This window comes from Spermophilus citellus (genome assembly GCF_964194105.1).
Source record: "Spermophilus citellus genome assembly, chromosome: 4".
In the NCBI taxonomy this organism is placed as follows: domain Eukaryota; kingdom Metazoa; phylum Chordata; class Mammalia; order Rodentia; family Sciuridae; genus Spermophilus; species Spermophilus citellus.
This window is the reverse complement of record NC_138185.1, coordinates 104,895,602-104,916,618: the sequence shown is the minus strand read 5'-3', so window position 1 is coordinate 104,916,618 and position 21,017 is coordinate 104,895,602. Positions and strand designations below refer to the sequence as shown.

General features: G+C 35.7%; 1 protein-coding gene across 10 annotated transcripts in view; it reads left to right on the top strand.

Annotated features, from left to right (window-relative positions):
• The window catches only part of SCAPER (S-phase cyclin A associated protein in the ER), a 488,938-nt gene that overhangs the window by 330,135 nt on the left and 137,786 nt on the right, over positions 1-21,017 (top strand). For all 10 annotated transcript variants that reach the window (XM_081291797.1, XM_081291798.1, XM_081291789.1 and 7 more), the window contains one exon: positions 16,375-16,490. In XM_081291797.1, the coding sequence (XP_081147923.1) occupies positions 16,375-16,490 (116 nt within the window). The remainder of the gene's footprint in view (positions 1-16,374; positions 16,491-21,017) is intronic.

Here is a 21,017-nt window from a genome sequence, read left to right as displayed (position 1 = left end):
ACTGGCCTGAGAACCAGTAGCTCAGAACTTCTGCAGCCAATATTGGAAACATAATCAAACATAGAATCAGAGACTCTGATTCTCAGTTTTCCTCATTTGGGAAAAATATATAACTCTGATTTATTAATTTATAAAACTTTTAATTCTAGTTAGGTTATCTGTTTGAAGGCTTTGTAAACTTAAAAATATTTTTTTGTAAAATAATATTCTCCTAATTTGAATTTAATGTATCATGTTTACTTAAAGCAGTTTGTCACTTTTATTAAAGGCATTAACTCTTATGGTAGAAATGTGTAGAAAATCAGTATTTCAGTAAGTTTTTTTAATTGAACTATTGTGTTAACATTTTTGAGAGCTTTGTTTAGATACAATTTTTAAACCATATAGTGCACACAGTTAAAGTACACACTTCACTGGACTGTGGTGCACACCTGTAGTCCCAGCTACTCAGAAGGCTAAGGCAGTAAGAGGATTTGACCCTGGGAGTTTGAGGTCAGACTGGAGAACATAGCCAGACCCCCTCTCCTAAATAAATGAGTGAATGAATGAATAATTCAGTGGATTTTAGTAAATTCACAGAGTTGTGCATCACTTTCATCCCCACTTAAAGAAACTACACACTTTTTTGTCATCATTCCCCTAATTCTCCCATTCCCTACTTTCCCCCAGCATTTCATTAACATTTACACTTAAGGTTGAAATACTTATTTCCTACCCTTAGTCTATAAATCTTAGGTTCAAGTCTTGTATGTGAGTTTCAACAATCTATTTCTCTGTCCAAATATTCACATCTGGTATATATGCTGTATGTAAAGGAGCTCCAGATTTAATAATTAGAATATTATCATCTTACTCTTCTTTCTTCAAAACATAAAACTTAAAAACTAATAAATTGTTTGAAGAGAAACAATGGCTTTATTGACAAAATTGAAGTCAGCAATCCTTGAATTAGTCTTTGTTCAGTGTTTAGAGAAAGATCTCTACCAAATTCAAATTGAAATAAACCATATGGAATGAATCTTTCTTGTAATTTAGATTAGGTATATTTAACTTATATTTCTTGACCTAAGTTATTTTTAATATTTAGACAATAATAATAAAAGTAAAGTGACAATGTATTTGAATCTTTTAGAATAGAAAACCCCATGTAAATGACAAGTAATGGTATATACTGGTAATCTGTTTTGATAAATAGAAATGTTATGTGAACCACTTGTCAAAAACGAATGATTTTTTTTTTGTTTCTGTAATTTACATTAAATTCTTGCTGGTACAAAGCAGTCTCTATACATAAGCAGAAGGTGTATAATGTTCTTATGAATAATACATTAATAGCCTTATAATCAAGATTACTGATAAACTGCCTCATATCTGGGGACACACTGTGATTAGACTGCTGAGTACATTTGATAGAGGACTTTGAGACTAGTATACACTCTATTTATCATCAATTGCCACAAACACAAATTTAGTAGATTTCTTATCTAATTAAAATTGGGACTTGGATGAATCTATGGCCAGACTATACTTCTTCTCTCTGATCATCTTTGTGTATTCCTCTTAGTATATACGTGGCATGAGGTATATCATTTATGTGTTTTGTGATACCTAATTATAACATAGGCATACAAATAGATTACTGAAGTTCAGCTATGAAAAATTGGCTCTTCCTATCACTTAGACTTATTAACTAATGAAAATTACTTCTTATAGGTTGGTTAACTTAAAGCAATAAATGTGCTTGATAAATGTTTGTTGAATAAAACTAATGAAAATGTTAAGCAACAGTAGATAGTAAGACATAAAATACTAATGTAAGAACACAAGGGGTAGTCAGTGTCTTGAATAGTAACCAATCAGGAAAGTAATAACTAGGAATTTCAGTCAAGACAAATCAGACTTTGCAGATGAAACATCAAATTAAGTTTTTTTAAAAAGTGGAGCAAGGGCAACATAACTACATAACTGCTGCAGTCTACTGGCTTTGAGGCAATGCCACATACAAGCCATCTGAAATATGATGACTATATTTCTGGTCAGAAATACACCTTCTGAGAAGGACATAATGATGTCTAATCAGCTGGTAGCTTACAGAGCTTAGATTCACATTGTGTCTGCATTTATGGCTGCTGCTAAGTCTTGGAAGACAAAGCACACAGTCATACAATTATTATTAAAGTCTACCTTCCCCCTTAAACTGTTCCAGGTATTCTATGTTTGGGTACAGTTGATGGTGGCCTTTGATGTTGCCCTTACTGCTCTGTTCATGGTAGAAATACCAAACCCATACTGCTATATAAGTGTCTTTGTTCTTTAAGGACACAAAATCCTTAAAGAACAATGGGACCTATACAGTAATGCCACAGGAATCCTTATACGTGCAAATTAAAGAGAAATTTAAGTCTGTTTTATTGTTTGGGATACATGGCAACTCATGTATGACATTCATTGAAAGAAAAATTGCCTTTCCTAGAAATAGCAGTATATTTTCTGTTTCTTTCTCTCTCCCTTTTAGATTTTATACTCCTTTATCTTTTCCATGGAATTATAGTACTGCACTCTGATCACTAATTTATGACATATGCAGTATAGTTTGTCCAAATTTCAGTCCTGTGTACAAATACCCTGTAGCTAGTGTTTTACTTACCAAAATTACATATGAAAATTAAAATGGTTTTTAGAAGTGTTTTTTTAATCTTTGTTTATGTGGTGCTGAGGATCGAACCCAGTGCCTCACAAATGTGAGGCAAGCACTCAACCACTGAACTACAACATCAGCCCTAGAAATGTTTTTAACTTGGCATTGTGAAAAGGAAGCATTAGGGTATGCTTCTCACCACCACCCTCCAGCCCCGGTTGGAGTTCTGCATCCTGTGACTACTACCTAACTCATTTAGCATTGAGATACTACCTCAAAATTATTAGATTCTTTTTATGCTTGATTTACCCAAATGAATTTTAATCTATTTCAAGAAGGATATTCTGATCATGTATCAGAACAGTTTGTCTTATATGTAAAAGATTCTTGATTTAAAAACCAAATTTTGTTTGAAAATTTACTTTTCTTTCTCTGTACCTCCTATATATAGTCAGCAGCCAAGTTGGGTTCTTTTTTTTTTTTTTTTTTTTTTTTTTGGTAATGGGGATTGAACTCGGAGGCACTCAACCACTGAGCCACATCTCCAGCCTATTTTGTGTTTTATTTAGAGACAGGGTCTCACTGAGTTGCATAGCACCTGGCCATTGCTGAGGGTGATTTTGAACTCGTGATCCTCCTGCCTCAGCCTCCCAAGTCACTGGGATTACAGGTGTGCGCCACTGTGCCCAACCATCAAGTCTGATTCTTATAAATATAATTTATAGTCAGTCACCTTCTTCTTCATTTGAATTATTACTACTGCTGATATTGGGATCCTAGTAATTTTTCAGTTGAAATGCAATAACCTATTTGGATTCTTTGGTTTTTGTTTTTGTTTTCCCCTAATTCTCTCCAGACTGTCCTCTCTGTAGTTTCCAGAACTACTTTCAAAAGTGAAAAGCTAGGCTTGTCAATCCCTGTTTTAAAACTTTTTGCTGGCTCTATGTTGCTTCGAATTAGATTGAAACTATCTTTGCATACAAGGGCCGCTACAAAATATATTTTCTTCCTGTTTCTGTGGCATCAATATTCCCCACTGTTTTGGTCAGTTTTGCATCACTGGGACCAAAATGTCTGACAAGAACAATTTAGAGGAGGGAATGTTTATTTTAGCTCATAGTTTCAGACATTCAGTCCATGGTTGGTGATTCCATAGCTCTGGGTCCCAAGTGAGGCAAAACATCATGGTTGAGGGGCATGGTGGAGGAACACAGCTCAGAATGTAACAACCAGAAAGCAGAGAGGGAGCTCTGCTTACCAGGGACAAAACATAAACCCCAAAGACACATTCCCTACTTCCTCCAGCCAAACCCTACTGTCTACTGGCCTATTGTTACCACCCAGTTAATCCATATCAGTGGATTGATCCACTGATTAGGTTGCCTCTGAAAGTTCTTGCATTGTCTCACACATGAACTTTTGGGGAATTCCATATCCAAACCATAATACCCACTCTTATGCCGTACTAACCATTTCCAATGGCTATAGTCTCTTGATTGGGTCCCATACTCTGTTATAACTTATCCCCTAAAAACCCAGCTGTCTCCCACCCTACTCCTTTGCCTCCTCTTAACCCCAAAACACACCCACTTTCACCACATCAACATATTCTTTTGTTTTCCTTTGGTACTGGGGATTAAACCCAGGGACACTGAACCATATCCCCAGCCCTTTTTTATTTCTTATTTTGAGACAGTGTACTTCAGCATTTCTGCTGCTTAAGAAACACATAATTGGCAGTCTGAAAATATTTGTTAAAATAAAATGGTGGGGTTTTGTTTTTGTTTTCTTCTAGTCCATTTCTTGCCTTAAGGCAAGCAAATCCCCAAACATGCAAAACAGATGCCTGTTTGGGCCAAATAGATTTCTTTACAAAAATGACCAACTTGGCAAATTTAATGATGCTGAGAATTACATCACAAAGTCAGTCTATTCAGAGGGAGAAATTGATGTTAATTTGAAGGCTTATAATACTAACATTTACTTACTGTTTCTATTCGCTTTCACTTATATATTCCAGGTTTTATTGTACTCATTTCAAAGACCAATTAGATGTGTTTTTAAATCTAAAAAAGCCTATGATTTATATCATTTATTTATTGAATACATAATAAAAAGAGCAGATTTTACTTATGTGAGATTTTTTCTTTTTTAGATTTGGTCTTCTAAAATACCAACTTGATATTCCTTACATATTCTAGGTATTAGAGAGATCATTTGCTGAATTGACGTAATAAGAAGCCTGTTATAGAATCCAAGACAGTGAGTTATAAAATATATCAGAAAAATAGTAGGACTGCAGATCACATACATTTACAAACTACCAAAAATAATTTACTTTAATATATTCTGTGGAATATCATTCTCTCATCTATTGAAGAAATATGTAGAACCATCTCTAATCTAGAAGTTAGTAGTTTATCATGTGTTTAGTGCTAGCATTGGTATAGGGAACCTTTTCAACACTAACTTTTTTTTTAGTTGTAGATAGACACAACATCTTTATTGATTGATTGATTGATTGATTGATTTTTATGTGGTGCTGAGGATAGAAACCAGTGCCTCACCCTTGTGAGGCAAGTGCTTTACCATTGAGCCCCAGCTTCAGCCCCTGCCCCCGCCCTCCAACACTATCTTTTTATTAACTATTTCATTTTACATACGTTTTAATTCTAAAAAGTTTTTAATATAGGGCTGGGATTGTGGCTTAGCGATAGAGCACTTGCCTAGCAGTTGCAAGGCGTGGGTTCGATCCTCAGCACCACATATAAATAAATAATAAAGCATATTGTATCCAACTATTTTTTAAAAAGTTTTAAGTCTAAAAAGTGCATGCTATGAGAGAAGAAATACAGTATGTGGGATAAAAACTCTGATTCTAGAGTCAGACACATCTGGGTTTGGCTTGTAAATTAGCACTGCTTATATAATCATAAGCAAGTTACTTATCTTCTCTGAGCTTTAGTAACCCCATGTAAGTGGAACTAACGGGAATAATAATTGTATCAACTGTTGTGATACTATATGAGACAGTCTTTGCAAGGCAGTACTTAAAAAGAGTGCCTGGTTTATGTGTGTGTGGTGTATATGAGCTCAACAATTGTTAATGATTTCATGTGCCAAACACATGGGAAATAGCAGTTAATAAGACAGCTATAGACTCTACACTTGAACAATTAAATAATTAGAATTTAAATGGTTATTATGATTAAGGAAGTATAGAGTTGTTCATGGATGTAGTAGGTCAGAAGAAAAGACCCCTTTCATAGGAGCTGAGACGAATAGACTAATTGAATAGGTAGATCCTTAGTTAAAATAAACATTTATAAGAAGATTCATACTATAGTACAACTTTATTATATCACAAAGATCCCAGGATTTTCCCCAAGAACATTAAAAGTCTCCTGAAATGAGTGTCTGTCACTTAGCATCAAATGAAGTGGAAGTGAAATGTGAGGGCTGAAAAAACCTCTGGAGTAAGAGTTAATATTGGGGAAAATATTTAAAATACTTAGCTGGAGAAATAAGGGGCTATGAAGAAGAGGAGACTAATATATTTATATATATATATATGTATATATATATGCGCAGATTAACTTACTTAATACTTACAGCAACCACTTGAATTGGCAATTTGATTCCTGTTTTATGAATAATAAGACTGAGGCATCAAGAGGATGAGTAATTGAGCTAATGTTTTGTGGTAATAAGTGGAAGAATTGGAGCTCAAACTCTAGTAGAATTATTATAGGCTACACTCGTATCCCCTTTGCTTTCAGACTCTAAACGATGTCTAAGACAGTACTTGCTCACAAGGTGCTTGCAATCTAGAAGATAGTTATTGGTCTGGGCTACAGCTGGTAGTGAATCATTTTGCAATCCTTTATGTTATTAAGTTAGCAACCCTAAATGGTCTTTTTGTCTGATTTCCCCCATGCAGTATATCTTTTCTGCTTACCTTTCTCAGATCCTTGCCGCTTCTGTCCTTGCCAAAAAGGCCTCCTAGTATTGTGTACCATTTAATATTTTTAGAGGTATAGGTTCTTTTTAGGAATTTCACATTTATTTTTCATATGATTACTTTCTCATATTATGGGGATATGAACTTGCATGCTGTTTCAGACTGTATATTAAAAACTTTGAAAAAATATAAATTAATCATCAAATTTCTCTTTAAATGAACTTCAAGAGTGTTCCTTATAATGAGAAAGGGCTTTATATTTGAATTTGCATAAAAAATAAGATTCTCTAATGGTCCCATGTTCTGCAGACTTAATGACTTCTCTGAGTTTTGTTTGCCTTAAATAAGATCACCTTTGCCTTAAATAGTTCACCTTTAGTAAAGATCTTATTTTCACCAGCTACAAGTTACTAGTGCACATTAATTCTAATGGTAGAATTCGTTGGGGCTATATTAACTCTTCAGTAAACATATGCTCATTTTTTTTTAGCAAAATCGAGAAGAAAGAACATATATTCTGAAAAAGTTCATAAAACTGTTCTCAACTTTATAACCATCATGTGCCACATTTTAATGGAGAAGAGACGTTCAGCAATGTTAATCAGTTTTCCTCCATGCCCAAAGTATAGATTAACCTGGGTACCTTGAAGTACGAGTCTGAAAGGCTGCTATTTGCCATCTTCCTTTGCACTGTTTTTACCTCCAGTTTTTCTCCTGTAGGCCTGTTTTCATGCTGGAGAATAAAAAGGTCTAAACAAGAAAACAGGCTCCAGATAATCCATTTGAGAAACCTATCACTAGCCATTTCCTTCCTTTCATTTCCTCTAGACTAAATTAAGCAGACCCAGTGATTTCTAGCCAGACCATTTCTAAAATCAGCTGTGTTTGACCTTCTTTGTTCCCTCTCACCAGGCTCTCATAACCCAAGTGCTTCTTGAAAAAAACAAAACTGTTTTGCAGTAAATATCTTATCATGGGCACATGCAGAAAGGCTTACCTGAAAGAGTATCTATGCTGAAGTTGGTGGCTGAGCCTACAGGGATGAGCTCCCATTCACTTATATACAGGGGAAAAAAGAGTTTTTGAAAGAATGCTCTAGTTAAGAAAAAATGTTGAAAGCCAGTCAGAACTGGAGCTGTAGGAAGCCCATCTTGAGCCATGCCATCTGGGATGTCTTCTAACCTTGGTCCCACATTCCCTCTGCCTTACCCAAGCCATGCTTCCCTCCTGCAGTGTACACATTTCTTCACATTTCCTGACAGTCTCAAGAACCACACCACTAGTTAAAAGAACTACTCATGTTTCAGTCTTTTAGAATCTAGTTAGCTCTTTCATTTCCTTTTTATTTACTTGTGATGATCAAACTTGCATTCCTTTACGTTCTCTGAGTCTGGATTATCTCAAGATTTTTTTTTTAAGCTGCTAGGAATGCTGTAAGAGAGCTCAGGATCCCTCCTGTAATGCTACCTTGTCTTCTAAATAGGATGAACTAAATGGAGATTCAGTCCTGTAACCAAAAAAAGGAATCAGTGGGAAAATCCAAATAAAGGCTGTAGTATATATTTAGGAGTGTGGTACCAATGTCCTTTCTCAATTTTGATAAGTATACCATGGTTGATTAACATAAAAGAAAGCTGGATTAGGACATACAGAAACTCTCTACTATATTTTGCAACTCAAGTAAATTTTTTAAAATTCTAGTAATATTGAGATCAAGATTTTGCAAATTTGGAATATTTAGTTGTACGCCAAAAGTCAAACATATATAATATATGTAGCCATACACTAGATTTTCCAACAACATTCTTGTTGTAAACCCATCACACTATCAGAAGTCAGATAAAGCTAGACTCACATTCCCAGCTCTGCCTCTGCTGGCTGTGTTAATTTGAGCAATTAACTGATTCCTCTAAGATTAGTTTTCTTCATTGTGTGAAAGGAATATCAATTCCTGCCTCCTGTCTCGAAGAATAAGAATTATCATGAGAATGTGTGAGAGAACAGCCTGGGGCCTGCCACATGATAGACCCTGAAATGTTGCTCTCAGTAGCCCTCAAGGCTGGAACTCTGAGAAAGTAAAATTTGGGTTCTTTTTCTCACCATAAATTTGTTTCTACTTCTTAAAACTGTGCTTTCCCTCCTTCCTTAAGTATATAGGAGGACCTGGCTTTCTACTTTTCCTGAGAATAGGACAAAAGAACTAGTGCCAAGATGAATAAGGCAGGATGTAAGCAAAGATGGTTGGCAAAGGCCCTGCAGTTGACCTTCCTGTCTCTGGCCTCCCTTTCTGGGCTTATCCCCTTCAAGCAGGCCTAATACTAGGGTCAGCCTTCACTTGTCAGCCCAGACAAGTAGGCCAGTAGCCTCTTCCACAGTTTCTAACTTACCTGTACTCCTACATTGACTTTCTCAAGCACATGGTGTTTCTAGACACCACCCCCATCGTGAGTTGATGGGCTTTCCTCTTATGGAATTTCTGATGTCAGAGTGTCAGAAATTAGACTGTACCTTAATTCTTCAATTCATTGAACACTGAATACTTGCTTTTTTTTTTTTTTTTTTTTTTTTTTTTGCTAAATCTAGTATAGCACCAGATGTTAGAATACTCATTCTCTAGTTTGCAATTAAGTAAATAGATAATTAGCATGATCTAGTTTATAATTAAATAATAGAAAAATCAGTAAAGAAGCCCAAGTGTTATAATGGAGAGAAATCAGGGTACTATAGGAATACTTTTTTCCTTTCCCCTGTCATCTCCGAGGAAAAGTTTCTGAGCTCTAAGGTCCAGCCCCCTGAAAGCTGTTAGACCTGGAAGAGTTTTTCCATATTACTGGTTCATCTGTCCTTGCCCAAAGCAAATTCTCTTCAGTTTCATAATCTCTAACTTGCTTTACCTCCAAGCTTTGAGACAGTCAGGACACTTGAGATGCTAGGACAAGGAAAGAAGGAAACTGCTGTGCTAAGACTTCTCAGGTCCTGCTGTAAACTAGTGGGTGGTGAACCTGGAATTTGGGAAAGATGGAAAGATAAAGAAATTGTACAGGAAACCTCATATATAGATCCTTAACTTGGGTCCTTCGTCTTCTAATTTTTCATATCATCATAGCTCTGAAAATAAATCATGTTGATACCAGTTATGTCCTAAAAAGCTACTCAGAGGAACTATTTCTTCCACATGCGTGCAGCTTCTTTGTTCCTTTATTATAGTATTAATCAATCTGTATTGCATTTATTTTTAATTCTGTCAGTCACTAGCTTGTGGGCATGACACAGCTTTGGAGAGCTTCAGGATAGGGAAAATAAAAGTACTTTATGTGAGTTTTGTTCAATTGTAGCAGTAAACTCCTTACAAATCTTTGATTCTCTATCTCAAAACTACTTCAAAAGAGTATTCAAGACTTATGTCCTGCTTCTATCCTTCAATTTTTATATCACCCTCTTTCACCCTACTCTCTCTTCCCTTACTCCAAATGGGTCAAAAATGACACAGTCCCACTCCTTGTGGGAGAGTTTTCCAAAGGGTCCAACCTCTAATTAGCATCACAAAGGAATTGGTCCTTTGATCTTTTGAGAAGTCTTTTCCAGCACTCTCAGGTCCTCTTACCATATTACCTAAACTGTAGCTTATAATTTCACTCTTTTGGCACCATGTTCCCACAAGTTTATAATTTCATTCTTGTGATAGCCTTGCCCCAGAACCTGAGTCCTTTAAGTGTTATTGCCTGTAGCTGAATAACTGAACATAGACATTTATTTAGGTTATGGAAATATGAAGAAGCCAATAAAGCTGGCATCCAGATCTTATAAAGGAAAAATAGAAAGAGGACCACCGGTTCATTCTGCCTTTTTTTTTTGGGGGGGGGGGGGTTTGTTTTGTTTTACCTATTAAGCCTCTTAACTCACCATCCTCCTGCCTCAGCCTCCAGAGTAGCTAGAATTACAAGTGCTTATTTCTTTTAAAACTAATGTTACAGGTGAAAAATAATAGAGGAATAGGATGATGTCCTTTAACGGAAAGAAAGTTTTCCATATGGGGAACAGAACCATAAAAAATTTTACTCCAGGATCCCCATCTATAAATTGGACGACTGGGTAGCAAATTTATGGACTTGCCAAAACCACTTGTATTATCTCTAAACAGTTCTTAAGGTGCCACAGATGCTCAGAACAAATCTAGCCTATCCTGCTAATGAACATGCAAACAGTTTTTCCCATCTGCCACCTCTGTCTAAAAGGTTAGGGAGGCCTTCCTCCATAATCACAAAGAACATAATTACTGTCTACAGAAAAGTCACATACAAAGGCCACCAGCCCTTGCAAGCCACCAAAGATTAACAGCTGTCTCTCCTTTGATTGGGAGAGGTAATAACAGTTACTCTAGTTAATAATTGGATGGATTCCCAGGCCATGTACTTCAGATTGAGGCTGTCATTTTTTTTGCCCGGCCTTTAGCTAAGCTGGGTTATTAGAATGGAACTGCTAATCCTATTAGTTGTCAGTCTCACAGTGGGAGAGAGCAAGGGAAGGCAGATCCATTAAGGTGTTATGCCACATTCATAAGGAAAGCCGAATATTTCATCTTTGGAGGTATTTTTTCTCAATCAAATCAGAATCATAAAGCTCTTTATGAAAGTGTTTTCCAGTTTCACATGTCTGAATGCAGAGTGTTTGGAAAAGAAATAAAAGAGAGAAGGAAAGCTACTTAGTTCACCTTTCTAGAAAGAGATATTTTTAATGATTGAACAAACTTAGCTTGTTACCTACAGTGCATACATCCTGATTGGATAGGTTGAGGTAGAAGAGTTTAGGCTTTATAATTTAATACATAGATACAAATAACTTTGGGAAAAGTAGAAAATAATAAGGGCTACAAAAGAAAATACAGTTAAATATCCAGAGAGCTTTGACTTTAGTTGAGGGGATCAGGAAGGCTTACTGGAAGAGGCAACATTTGATCTGGGTCTTAAAGGATTGAAAGATAGCATTTGAACAGTACAGGTTGAGAAGGTGACAGTTCGGATGGAGAGAATAATTATGGTAAAGCATTTTTTTTTCTGGATACTGAGAAAAATGGGACAAGTATAAGACAGTGTATTTGAGGAGCATCCACTCCTACTGTGGCATTAAGTAAGGCATCCAGAAATGTAAAGAGAACCATATACAGGAAATACCAACTGATTGGCACAAAAAGTTTGTGTGGTGGGACTAGGAAGGAACAGAAGATAGGAAGCTTTGTGCATCCTTTAGGTCTGCCTGGATTGTTGTCTGAACTTCTTTTGTGTTCAATGTCACATGCTTGAGAAGCCCTTCCTCCTTCCTTCTTTGCTTCTTCCTTTCCTTTCAGCATTGGGGTGACTCATTACTGAAGTAGCTTGATTTCCCCCTTTTTTTTACCCATAAGTTAAAGAAGTCATCTCAGATATCATAGGATTGTTTCATTTATCTCTGATATATAGAGAGGGGGATGAACTGTTCTTCTGAGCTATTAAGAAATGGGATTCAGTGGGCAGTGTTCCTACTTGTTATATGTATACACCTCTATATTGTGTTAATCTATAATATCTCATGGGACCTTTTGCTATCTGAGAGATATCCTTTCATTTGTTCATTCTTTTGTTGAATCACTCCTCCATCAGATATTTACCATTGCTGTTCTATGCTAGGACTAGGGCAGGGAAAGAAGTCAGACTACACTTAAGGAACAGACAAGAAAATGGGACTGTAAAGTAGGACAGAGCAAATGAGATGGGTAGAAGTTGATGTGGGACATGAGGGAGAAGTTAGGAGGATAGTGAGCAATACCTCAATCTGGCCATGCTCTATGAAAAAAGAATGCAGGGGTGACTTGTTGCATCTCTAGCCCCAAAGTGTTCATAACCAGAACTTTGCTTCACTCCTAGGGAAAATTTGTAAGATTTTTTTATTTCACAGTTAGTTTTGCCTTTTTGCATTATTTCCTTGAAAAGCTGCAAATGAAAAATTTAAACTTCATTCTCCAATAGTACATTAGGGTTTTTTTTAATTGGCTTTATTTGAATGGGTTTTATCCTCCTGAAACTAGCTGATTTTTGGCCTGCTCAATGTCTATTAGAGTCTATGACTTAAGTTTTTCATGAGGTCACATCTATGTTGTTGGAACAGCATAAAAGACTTTAAGTTTTGGGCTTTTTTTTTTAGGCATAGATGTATACATTAAAATGGTCTGCTTTTACTCAGTCCTTTTCCCCCTCCACTTCCGCATGTTGATTCAGTTCCTTTCCATTGTGGAAGGTCTATAGGAACAGCAGTGCTGTTGCTGTTTCCCTGTGGACACATAGACCAATCAATGGATGCATTTGCTTGGCTTGAGGTATGATATACTTTGTTTTTGAACTGAGAAATACCAATACATAAAGGCATTACACTACAATAAAACACAGGAGGAGAGTTTCATTCCTTTCTTGATGGTTTTTATGGAGGTTCAAAATGAACATGTCCTTCAGCTTGCAAAACTGAATCTCATTCTTCAGTCATGAAGCTAAGTCACAGAGGAAAAATATTCTATGAAGTGAAGAATGGAGGATTTATCCTAGGATCATACTAGATAAATTATTGACTGTGTTTTCTTAGTTACAATCATGTAAAAGTATCTTTGTCCATCTTCCCTCTCAAACTATCATTGAAAACCCTTGATTGAGCACTGAGTGCAGACTGAGTGCAGTCCCCTTTGATAAGTGTTGGGGGTATGGTGATGAAGCAGACATCATCTCTGGCTTCAGCAAGCTCAGAATTTAGTGTAAAGACAAAGATGAAATGGTAGAAGATCATGAAGGAACAGTATACACAAAACACAAAAGCATATGAAGAATTTGGTGAGATGCTGGAACATGCAGGGAAGATGGGTGTTAAAGAAGGGTCAGATTCTAAAGAATCATCAAAGGTATTTGGGCCTTTTATAGACAGGGAAAAAGAAGTCATTGGGGTATTTTAAGCAAATAGATGTGATCCCATTTACTCTTGAAAATATTTCCTTATAACATACACAAGCATCCAAAGCAGGACTACTCATATACAGTCTGCAGGCCAGTGCCAGGCCATTGTTACCAAAACATGATGAGATAAATACACAAATCGAAAGTTTTAGCAAATTGACAAAGTGATTTTCTGTTTCTTATACCAAATGTTATATAAAAGCTGGGCTCCAAAATCTTTCAAATATTTTTGGAAGAATCACAAGGTTATTTGGCCATAGCTACTAAAACTGAACCTATTCTCACTCTGCAAACCACTTCAATACTTCTATACTATAAAATACTTTATTACTTCTATCAGTATTTCATTTGTATTATATTACACAAAAGAATCAGTCTGTAATGGAATAAAAAATTTTAAGAACAGAAAACTAGCTTTTATCCTAGAAACAGTGCTGTAGAGAATGGACTGGTTGGGATAAGCCTGGACCCAGTCATACTAATTGGCATGTTGCTGTAATACCTCAAGCAAAAGGGTATGAGAGTGCAAACTGACATGGCATTGATAGAATGGGAAGAAGTCAAGAGCTATAACAGAAGTAGGATTATCAGAATTTGGAGACTGAATCAGTGTGAAAACTGAGGAAGAAGGAAGAGTCTAGAAGAGGAAAATATATTTTTGAGGATCTGCTGAGAGTTGAACCCTTATCCCTGTGCATTACTGTGATAGCATGCTATAAAACTTTATTTTTAATTTTGGAGTTTTTTGGAATATGTAAATTAGCTGTAACTCATCCAGCTATAGGATTATGACTATTACAGTTTTCTCTGTACATACGTGACAATACAAAAGCTGTATTATTATTTTCTATGTATATTGCTGTCACATCACAAGGAAGAAAGAATGGTAGCAACATTTACAATTTAAATAAATGACTAAGCTTTTTAAAATTTCTGATTGTAAATTTTATTGCAAAAAATATTTTTCATTTAATAACAATCTTTGCATGTTTCTGGCATGGGGAAGAGAAGAGCAGTTCTTCTCTTTAGTTTTTAATTGTTAGTTTTTAATCTTAGAAGTATGTGTTCTTACTGGGCATGTTGGTGAATGCCTATAATCCCAGCAACTCCAGAGGCTGAGGCAGGAGGATCACAAGTTCAAGGCCAGCCTCAGCAACTTAGCAAGCCCCTGTCTCAAAATCAAAAAGGACTGAGGATGTAGCTTAGTGGTTAAGAGCTGCTGGGTTCAAACCTTAGTACTGCTCTCTACCACCCCACCAAAAGTGTGGGTTCCTATCTAGTTTCCATATTGATTTATATAATCATAAAATGTATTTTACTGTGCACAGAGAAGGAGCAATGCAATGATTAATATACATACTTGATTATACTGCCAAACTCCAGACATGCTGGAACCATTAATTGATAGATTAATGCCCAGAACATCAGAAGAATCAGGCACACATATTTGACAGAGTCTACATATACATATCTCTCTCCTATCCGTCTCAATCACCAACCAACAAACACACACTTTAGGGTTTCAAAGAAGCATCAAGGCTTGTTGAACTGTAGAATGCTATTAGAAGAGCTAAAAGGTAGTATTATAATGGTGGAGTTATATTAGTTTGCTAGAGCTGCTATAACAAAGAATCACAGACTGGGTGGCTTTAGCAACAGAAATTTATCTTCTCTCAATCCTAGAGGCTTGAAGTCCTAGATAAGATGCCAAAGGTTTGGTTTCGCCTGAGGCCTCTCTTCTTGGCTCATAGATGACTGTTTCTCGCTGTGTCTCACTTGGCTTTTCCCTATGTAAGGCGTGCCCCTAATGTTTTTTCTTCCTCTTATAAGAAATATTAGACATGTTGGATTAGTATTCCATCCTAACAGTCTCTTCAAAGAACTTATCTCCAAATATAGTTATATTCTGAAGTACTAGGGTTTTTGAAGTTTGGGGGACACAATTCAGGTGGGAATAGGTTGCATCCTATTTTTTTTTACATAGATGATGCAATGATTCTGCCTATGCTGAAAACCAAAATGGTGTAGCAGAGAATTGCTCTTCTCTTCCCCATGCCAAGACATGCAAAGAAAGTGGAGAAGTTCCTTCACACAAAAATTGTACAAAATACAGGCATAGTATAAAAATAATCTAACCATTTTAGCTATATATTTTCTTCCCATTTCAGCTACAGTTGAGTTCTGAAATGTTTGCTGAGTGCTCTCCCTAAGGTAGCTGAAATGAGGAGAAAATATATAGCTAAAATGGTTACATATTAGATTTCTTATACTACTGAAGAAAAACATTCTAGTCCAGAAAAATCTGTGAAGTCAATTTATCTTCTTAGGTAGTAATTAAGATTACAAAATGATGTGATTTTGTAAGTAATTGCTAAAAATTCTGTATAAGATGGCTTTTTATCCTGCCTTGAAGTTCTTCTCCCCCTTCCCTCTTTCTTTTGCCTGACTTAAAACCTTAACTTGCATATAGAAACCTTTCCTGACCCTTTCCCCAAAATATAATTGCTTCCTCCATTAATCTCATTTAAAAATCTTTTATCATCAAGTACTTAAAGTAATGTTATCTATAATTATGTAACTAATGTTGATTCCATTCACCAAATTTTAAGCTTCATGAGGGACAGCAACCATGCCTCTTATTTTCACCACAGTTAACTTGTATTTCCTTGCTCTAAGAAAACATTCAACATATATTTGTAGGGTAATTAAACTAACAGAATATTCCCTACTACAAATAAATATTTCATTTGGTTATAATTTCATCCCTGGGAAATTGGACTGACTTCATTTGTATTTCTGTCTAGAATGTGGCAGATCAGATTGCATTTCAAGTTGCTGGTGGATTAACAGCCCTTGAACACATCCTTCAAGTAGTGGCCCCAGCCACAAATGTGAACACAGTTTCACGAATTCCTCCTAAGTAAGTACAGTTTTTAAATCTGTCTTTCACATTCCATTTGTGAGTCATTTCTGCCCTATGATTTCCATATGGGGGACCACAGGAAAATTATGTGTATATTTGGTTTTGAATAGTAAAAGCTTACACTCTCTATTAGGGAGAAAACAGAGGTGCTTGATTTCACTTACAAAATTCAAATTGAGCCGGAAAAGCCTTTATAAGGAAACCTCTTTGTCTACAAATTACTCTAATCATTGGTCAAGAAGAATTGGTGAACTACTGAGCAGTTTTGCTTCCAGAAGTTGAACAGAAATAAATAGAAATGAATATTAATAACAGAAAATTTAATTTTTTATTAATTTTAAAAAAATTATATATGACAGCAGAATGCATTACAATTCTTATTACACAAATAGAGCACAATTTTTTATAGCTCTGGTTGTATACAAAGTATATTCACACCAATTCGTGTCTTTATATATACTTTGGATAATGTCCATCACATTCCACCATCATTTCCAACCTCCTGCCCCATCCCTTCCCCTACCCTTCAATAGATGAATAGATTTTTTTAAAATGTGGCATATATATATATATATATATATATATATATATATACACACACACAATGGAATGTTACTCGGCAATAAAAGAGAATAAAATTATGGCATTTGCAAGTAAATGGATGGAGTTGGAGAAGATAATGCTAAGTGAAGTTAGCCAATCCCCAAAAACCAAATGCCGAATGTTTTCTCTGATATAAGGAGGCTGATTCATAGTGGGGTAGGGAGGGGGAGCATGGGAGGAATAGACAAACCTCAGAAAATTTAATTTTTGTGTTGTGTGTAAAAAAGGAGGTAAGTACATTAACAAACTGAAATTTGAAGAAATTCCATGTACAGAAAAGCACTCTAAGGCTAAGACTTCCATAATCTAAATTCCCAACCAACCAGTTGCTGGAACTGAACAGCACTTTTGTCATTAACTATAAATTGTTCTTTGTCATAAGGATCCTGTACAGCATTTGGATTTCATCTCTGCTTTCCTAATTCTTTTACTCCTTGGCCACTGAGATATAATAGTATAGAGGGTTATTTTAGAAGTATTGTATTCCTGTTTTGTTAACAAGTACAATTTCTGGGCTTTATTGGAGACTCTTATTTAGAGGATTTAAATGAGATGTTTTGATAAAAGTTCATTTATACCACTGAGAAAATTTTTTACTATTTAGTTGATATAGTGAAGGCAATATGTCAGTTGTCCATTGGAATACAACAGAAGAGAAAAAGTCCAAAAATTTATCTTTTTCCCTGAGAGACATTTTAGTAAAATAGAAACAGCATTGGTTTTGGATTCAGACAAACTGGGGTTCTAGTTTGACCTCTACCAGTTACTAGCTGAAAGAATTTGGGCAAGTGGTTTAATCTCATTGCATGTGTTTTGACATCTGGTAAAACAGGGATGATCGTATTCAATTCATAGTGCTAATAAGGGGGATCAGTTCAAATGATGTATGTAGGAGCTCTTTGTAAACTGTTAAGTGTTAGGAGAAAGTTTTTTAGGTTATTGCCTTGCCTGATTTAAGACAAGTGTAGTCTGCTTGACTGGAGATATTTCCAAGTACAAACTTTTGGTCATTGTACTTATCACAGTTTTAAAATCAGAGCATACCCATCAGGGTAAGATTGTCCCATTTTAATTTGAGGAAAAAATAGGTCTGCTCCTGCTGCTGTGGCTTTTATAAAATGTACCTGTGTATTCATATCACACAAATTAATAAAGGTGCTTTTTACTTCTTTACAGTATATTATTTTTTCTGCCCATAGCAAATGAGCCCTATTCAAGTAAAGCAATATTAATTGAATATAATAAAAAATAAATTTAGAATGATTTAAAGCAGAGCTTTACTTACTAGAATTATCATTAGCAAGATATCACAAATTGATTCTCCCAAGTAAAATAAAATGAAACTTGTGACTTTATGCAGTTTACCCACTTGACAGTATTGCATCTACTTGATCTTTGAGTTGATGAGACAGAAGTTAATTTTTATTGAGTGTCTTCAGTGCCTAGAATGTGCTAGATGCTCTGCGTGTATTGCTTTGTTTACTCTCAGTCACCAGCAAGCACATATATGGTTCACTGCCAGATGAGGGTTGGGAACACTCACTTGGAGTACGACTGCCACCTGAGAGAAAGGTCATGTTCCTTTAGAAACAGTGCTTGTTCCTTCCAAAGGCAGCAGAAATGTTCAGAATTGCTCTCCTATGACTATTATGATTTTGTCCCCCAAACCTTTTTTTTTTCTCCTTTCTCTTGGGCTAGTGTAGAGGCTGGTGTGGTTCATCTTAGAGTGGAAAAGAGACATGTCATTGTGTTCCAGAAGCAGATACATACTCTTGGGCTCTCAGTCCCAATGCCTAAGGCAACCATTTTCTATGGATTACCTTCACAGGATCAGTAGTACGCATGTGTGCTCATGAGAATGAGATTGAAATAGATCCTGTCCTTAGGGAACTTAATCATGAAAAAGTGAGATATATTAAGTTCTAAAAATTCATAATGCCCTTCCTATGTTACCTTTATGAAATAATCGCCCATGTACTACACACAAGACTCTTCAAAAAAGGAATGTTTTGCTATATATCTGGTGTCTCTGAACTTAGCATCTTGAGATGCCTGGCTCATGTACTTGCTTATTATTATGGTTTCTTGAGTCATTTGGCTGTTCTCTGTGGGGCTCAGCTACTATAAAATCTTTATCTTCAGTTTACAGCACAGTCCAGACATTCCGAGTTTTCACTATGAGCTTCCTTCCCTATTACTCTTTCACCTCTCTTTTTGACTTGACATTATTGCGTTAGCTCTTTTTCTTTTCTTGTGTCCTTTTTGTTTTGTTTTTGTTTTTTTTCCAGAGGATTTTGAATACCAGTTGTTCTAGGGATTGTACCCATGCCTAAGCAGCTGTATTTTACACCAGGTGATGCTTCCTTTACTGGTCATAGCTGATTAAACTCAAAAGAGTGGACATTTGATTCAAGAAGAACCAATCTATAGAGCAACCAATAATATAGGATTTATAATCCAGTATGAAAAGTTAAACTGGGCCAATCAAGTTTCTCTCTCAGGAATTGGCAGTTAGGAAATTGCATAACTTCAAGTCAGTTTTTCCTTGGGTATTTGAACTTGAAAAAGTATGTATAAAAACTTCTGGGATGGCCATTACTGGGCTGTGTGTACTCCCAACTTTAGCAGGACTAAGGAAGGCCTTTTGGGGCCAAAAAGAAAAAAGAGGAGGCCGGACCTGGAAATGAAAGCAGGTCCAGTCCACAGAGCTGGCATTGTTCCTGTCCTCCTGAGGTCTGGTGGTTCATGTTCTCCTCTATTCACCTGAAAGTCCCCAGTAGGCTTACAATAAATAGCTCTTTTTACTTGAAATATTTTGAGTAGATTTTCATCCCTTCCAACCAAAAGAGCCTGAGACTTTTAAATACAAATATTACACGTTCTTTTAACTTTACATTGTATTGAAAATATTTGACTATGCTATGAGCCTTTCTTGGAACCTTGTAATTGTTTTTCTAAGTCCTTTTATATTAAGGAAGTATGAATGCCTACCTTTGAAAGTAGGAGTGAATAGAGAAAGTTAACTGTGAGTTCCCTAGGATATAGTTCTTTATGAACATTAAATGGCATTCTGATAAGCTGGAGCTCACTTAACTTTCCTTTTTTTCTACTAACCACAATTTGAAGAATCTATATAGAAATGACGTATATTAAACTTGCTCTTTCTAAATCCCAAAGTAAACACACTTAAAATAATGCATCTACAGTGAAGAGCTTATCTTAAAAATCAAAGAAAATATATTATGCATGGTTCTTTAAGAATATTATATAAGTTCTATAAGAATAGATAACATTATTCCTCAGATTCTTTGTAGCTCAAGTATTACCTTCCTACAAGCCATTGGATCCCAGATTAAATATCTCATTATTAACTTTAGAATTAGCACTTTATAAACAAGAAAAAATGTATTTCCTCAGATCCTGCTGTCTCAGACGTGATCATAATGGCCACATTCCAACTTCTTAATTAAAAAAAATTGTTCATGAGAAACTTAATCATTTCACCAGTGCTATATCTGAAATTTAGAAGATTGCTGCCTAATATGAAGAAGATAAGGTTCAGATGTTCAGAAGGTGAAAAGATCATAAGAGTAACCATCTACAGATGCCTCTTTTCCTCACTTTTTCCCTTTTCCCCTCAAATTCTAGCAGGATTTTAATTCTGTAGCTACAAGATAAAGGTTTTTATATTTTTAAGTTAATAATGTGCCTTTATTGATAGATTTATCAGTGTAGTTTACTGCTAGGGAAAAAATACAGTGTTTGTAGAAGACAAATGTTAAATCATCTTACAGTGCTTAACACAAAGAATAAAATCATTGGTTTGTATCATTCTGAGGCAGGCATTTTTCAAATTGCAGTTTCATTCTTTTCAAGGAAACCAAAAATTACTCCATATTACCTATCTACCCACAAACACGA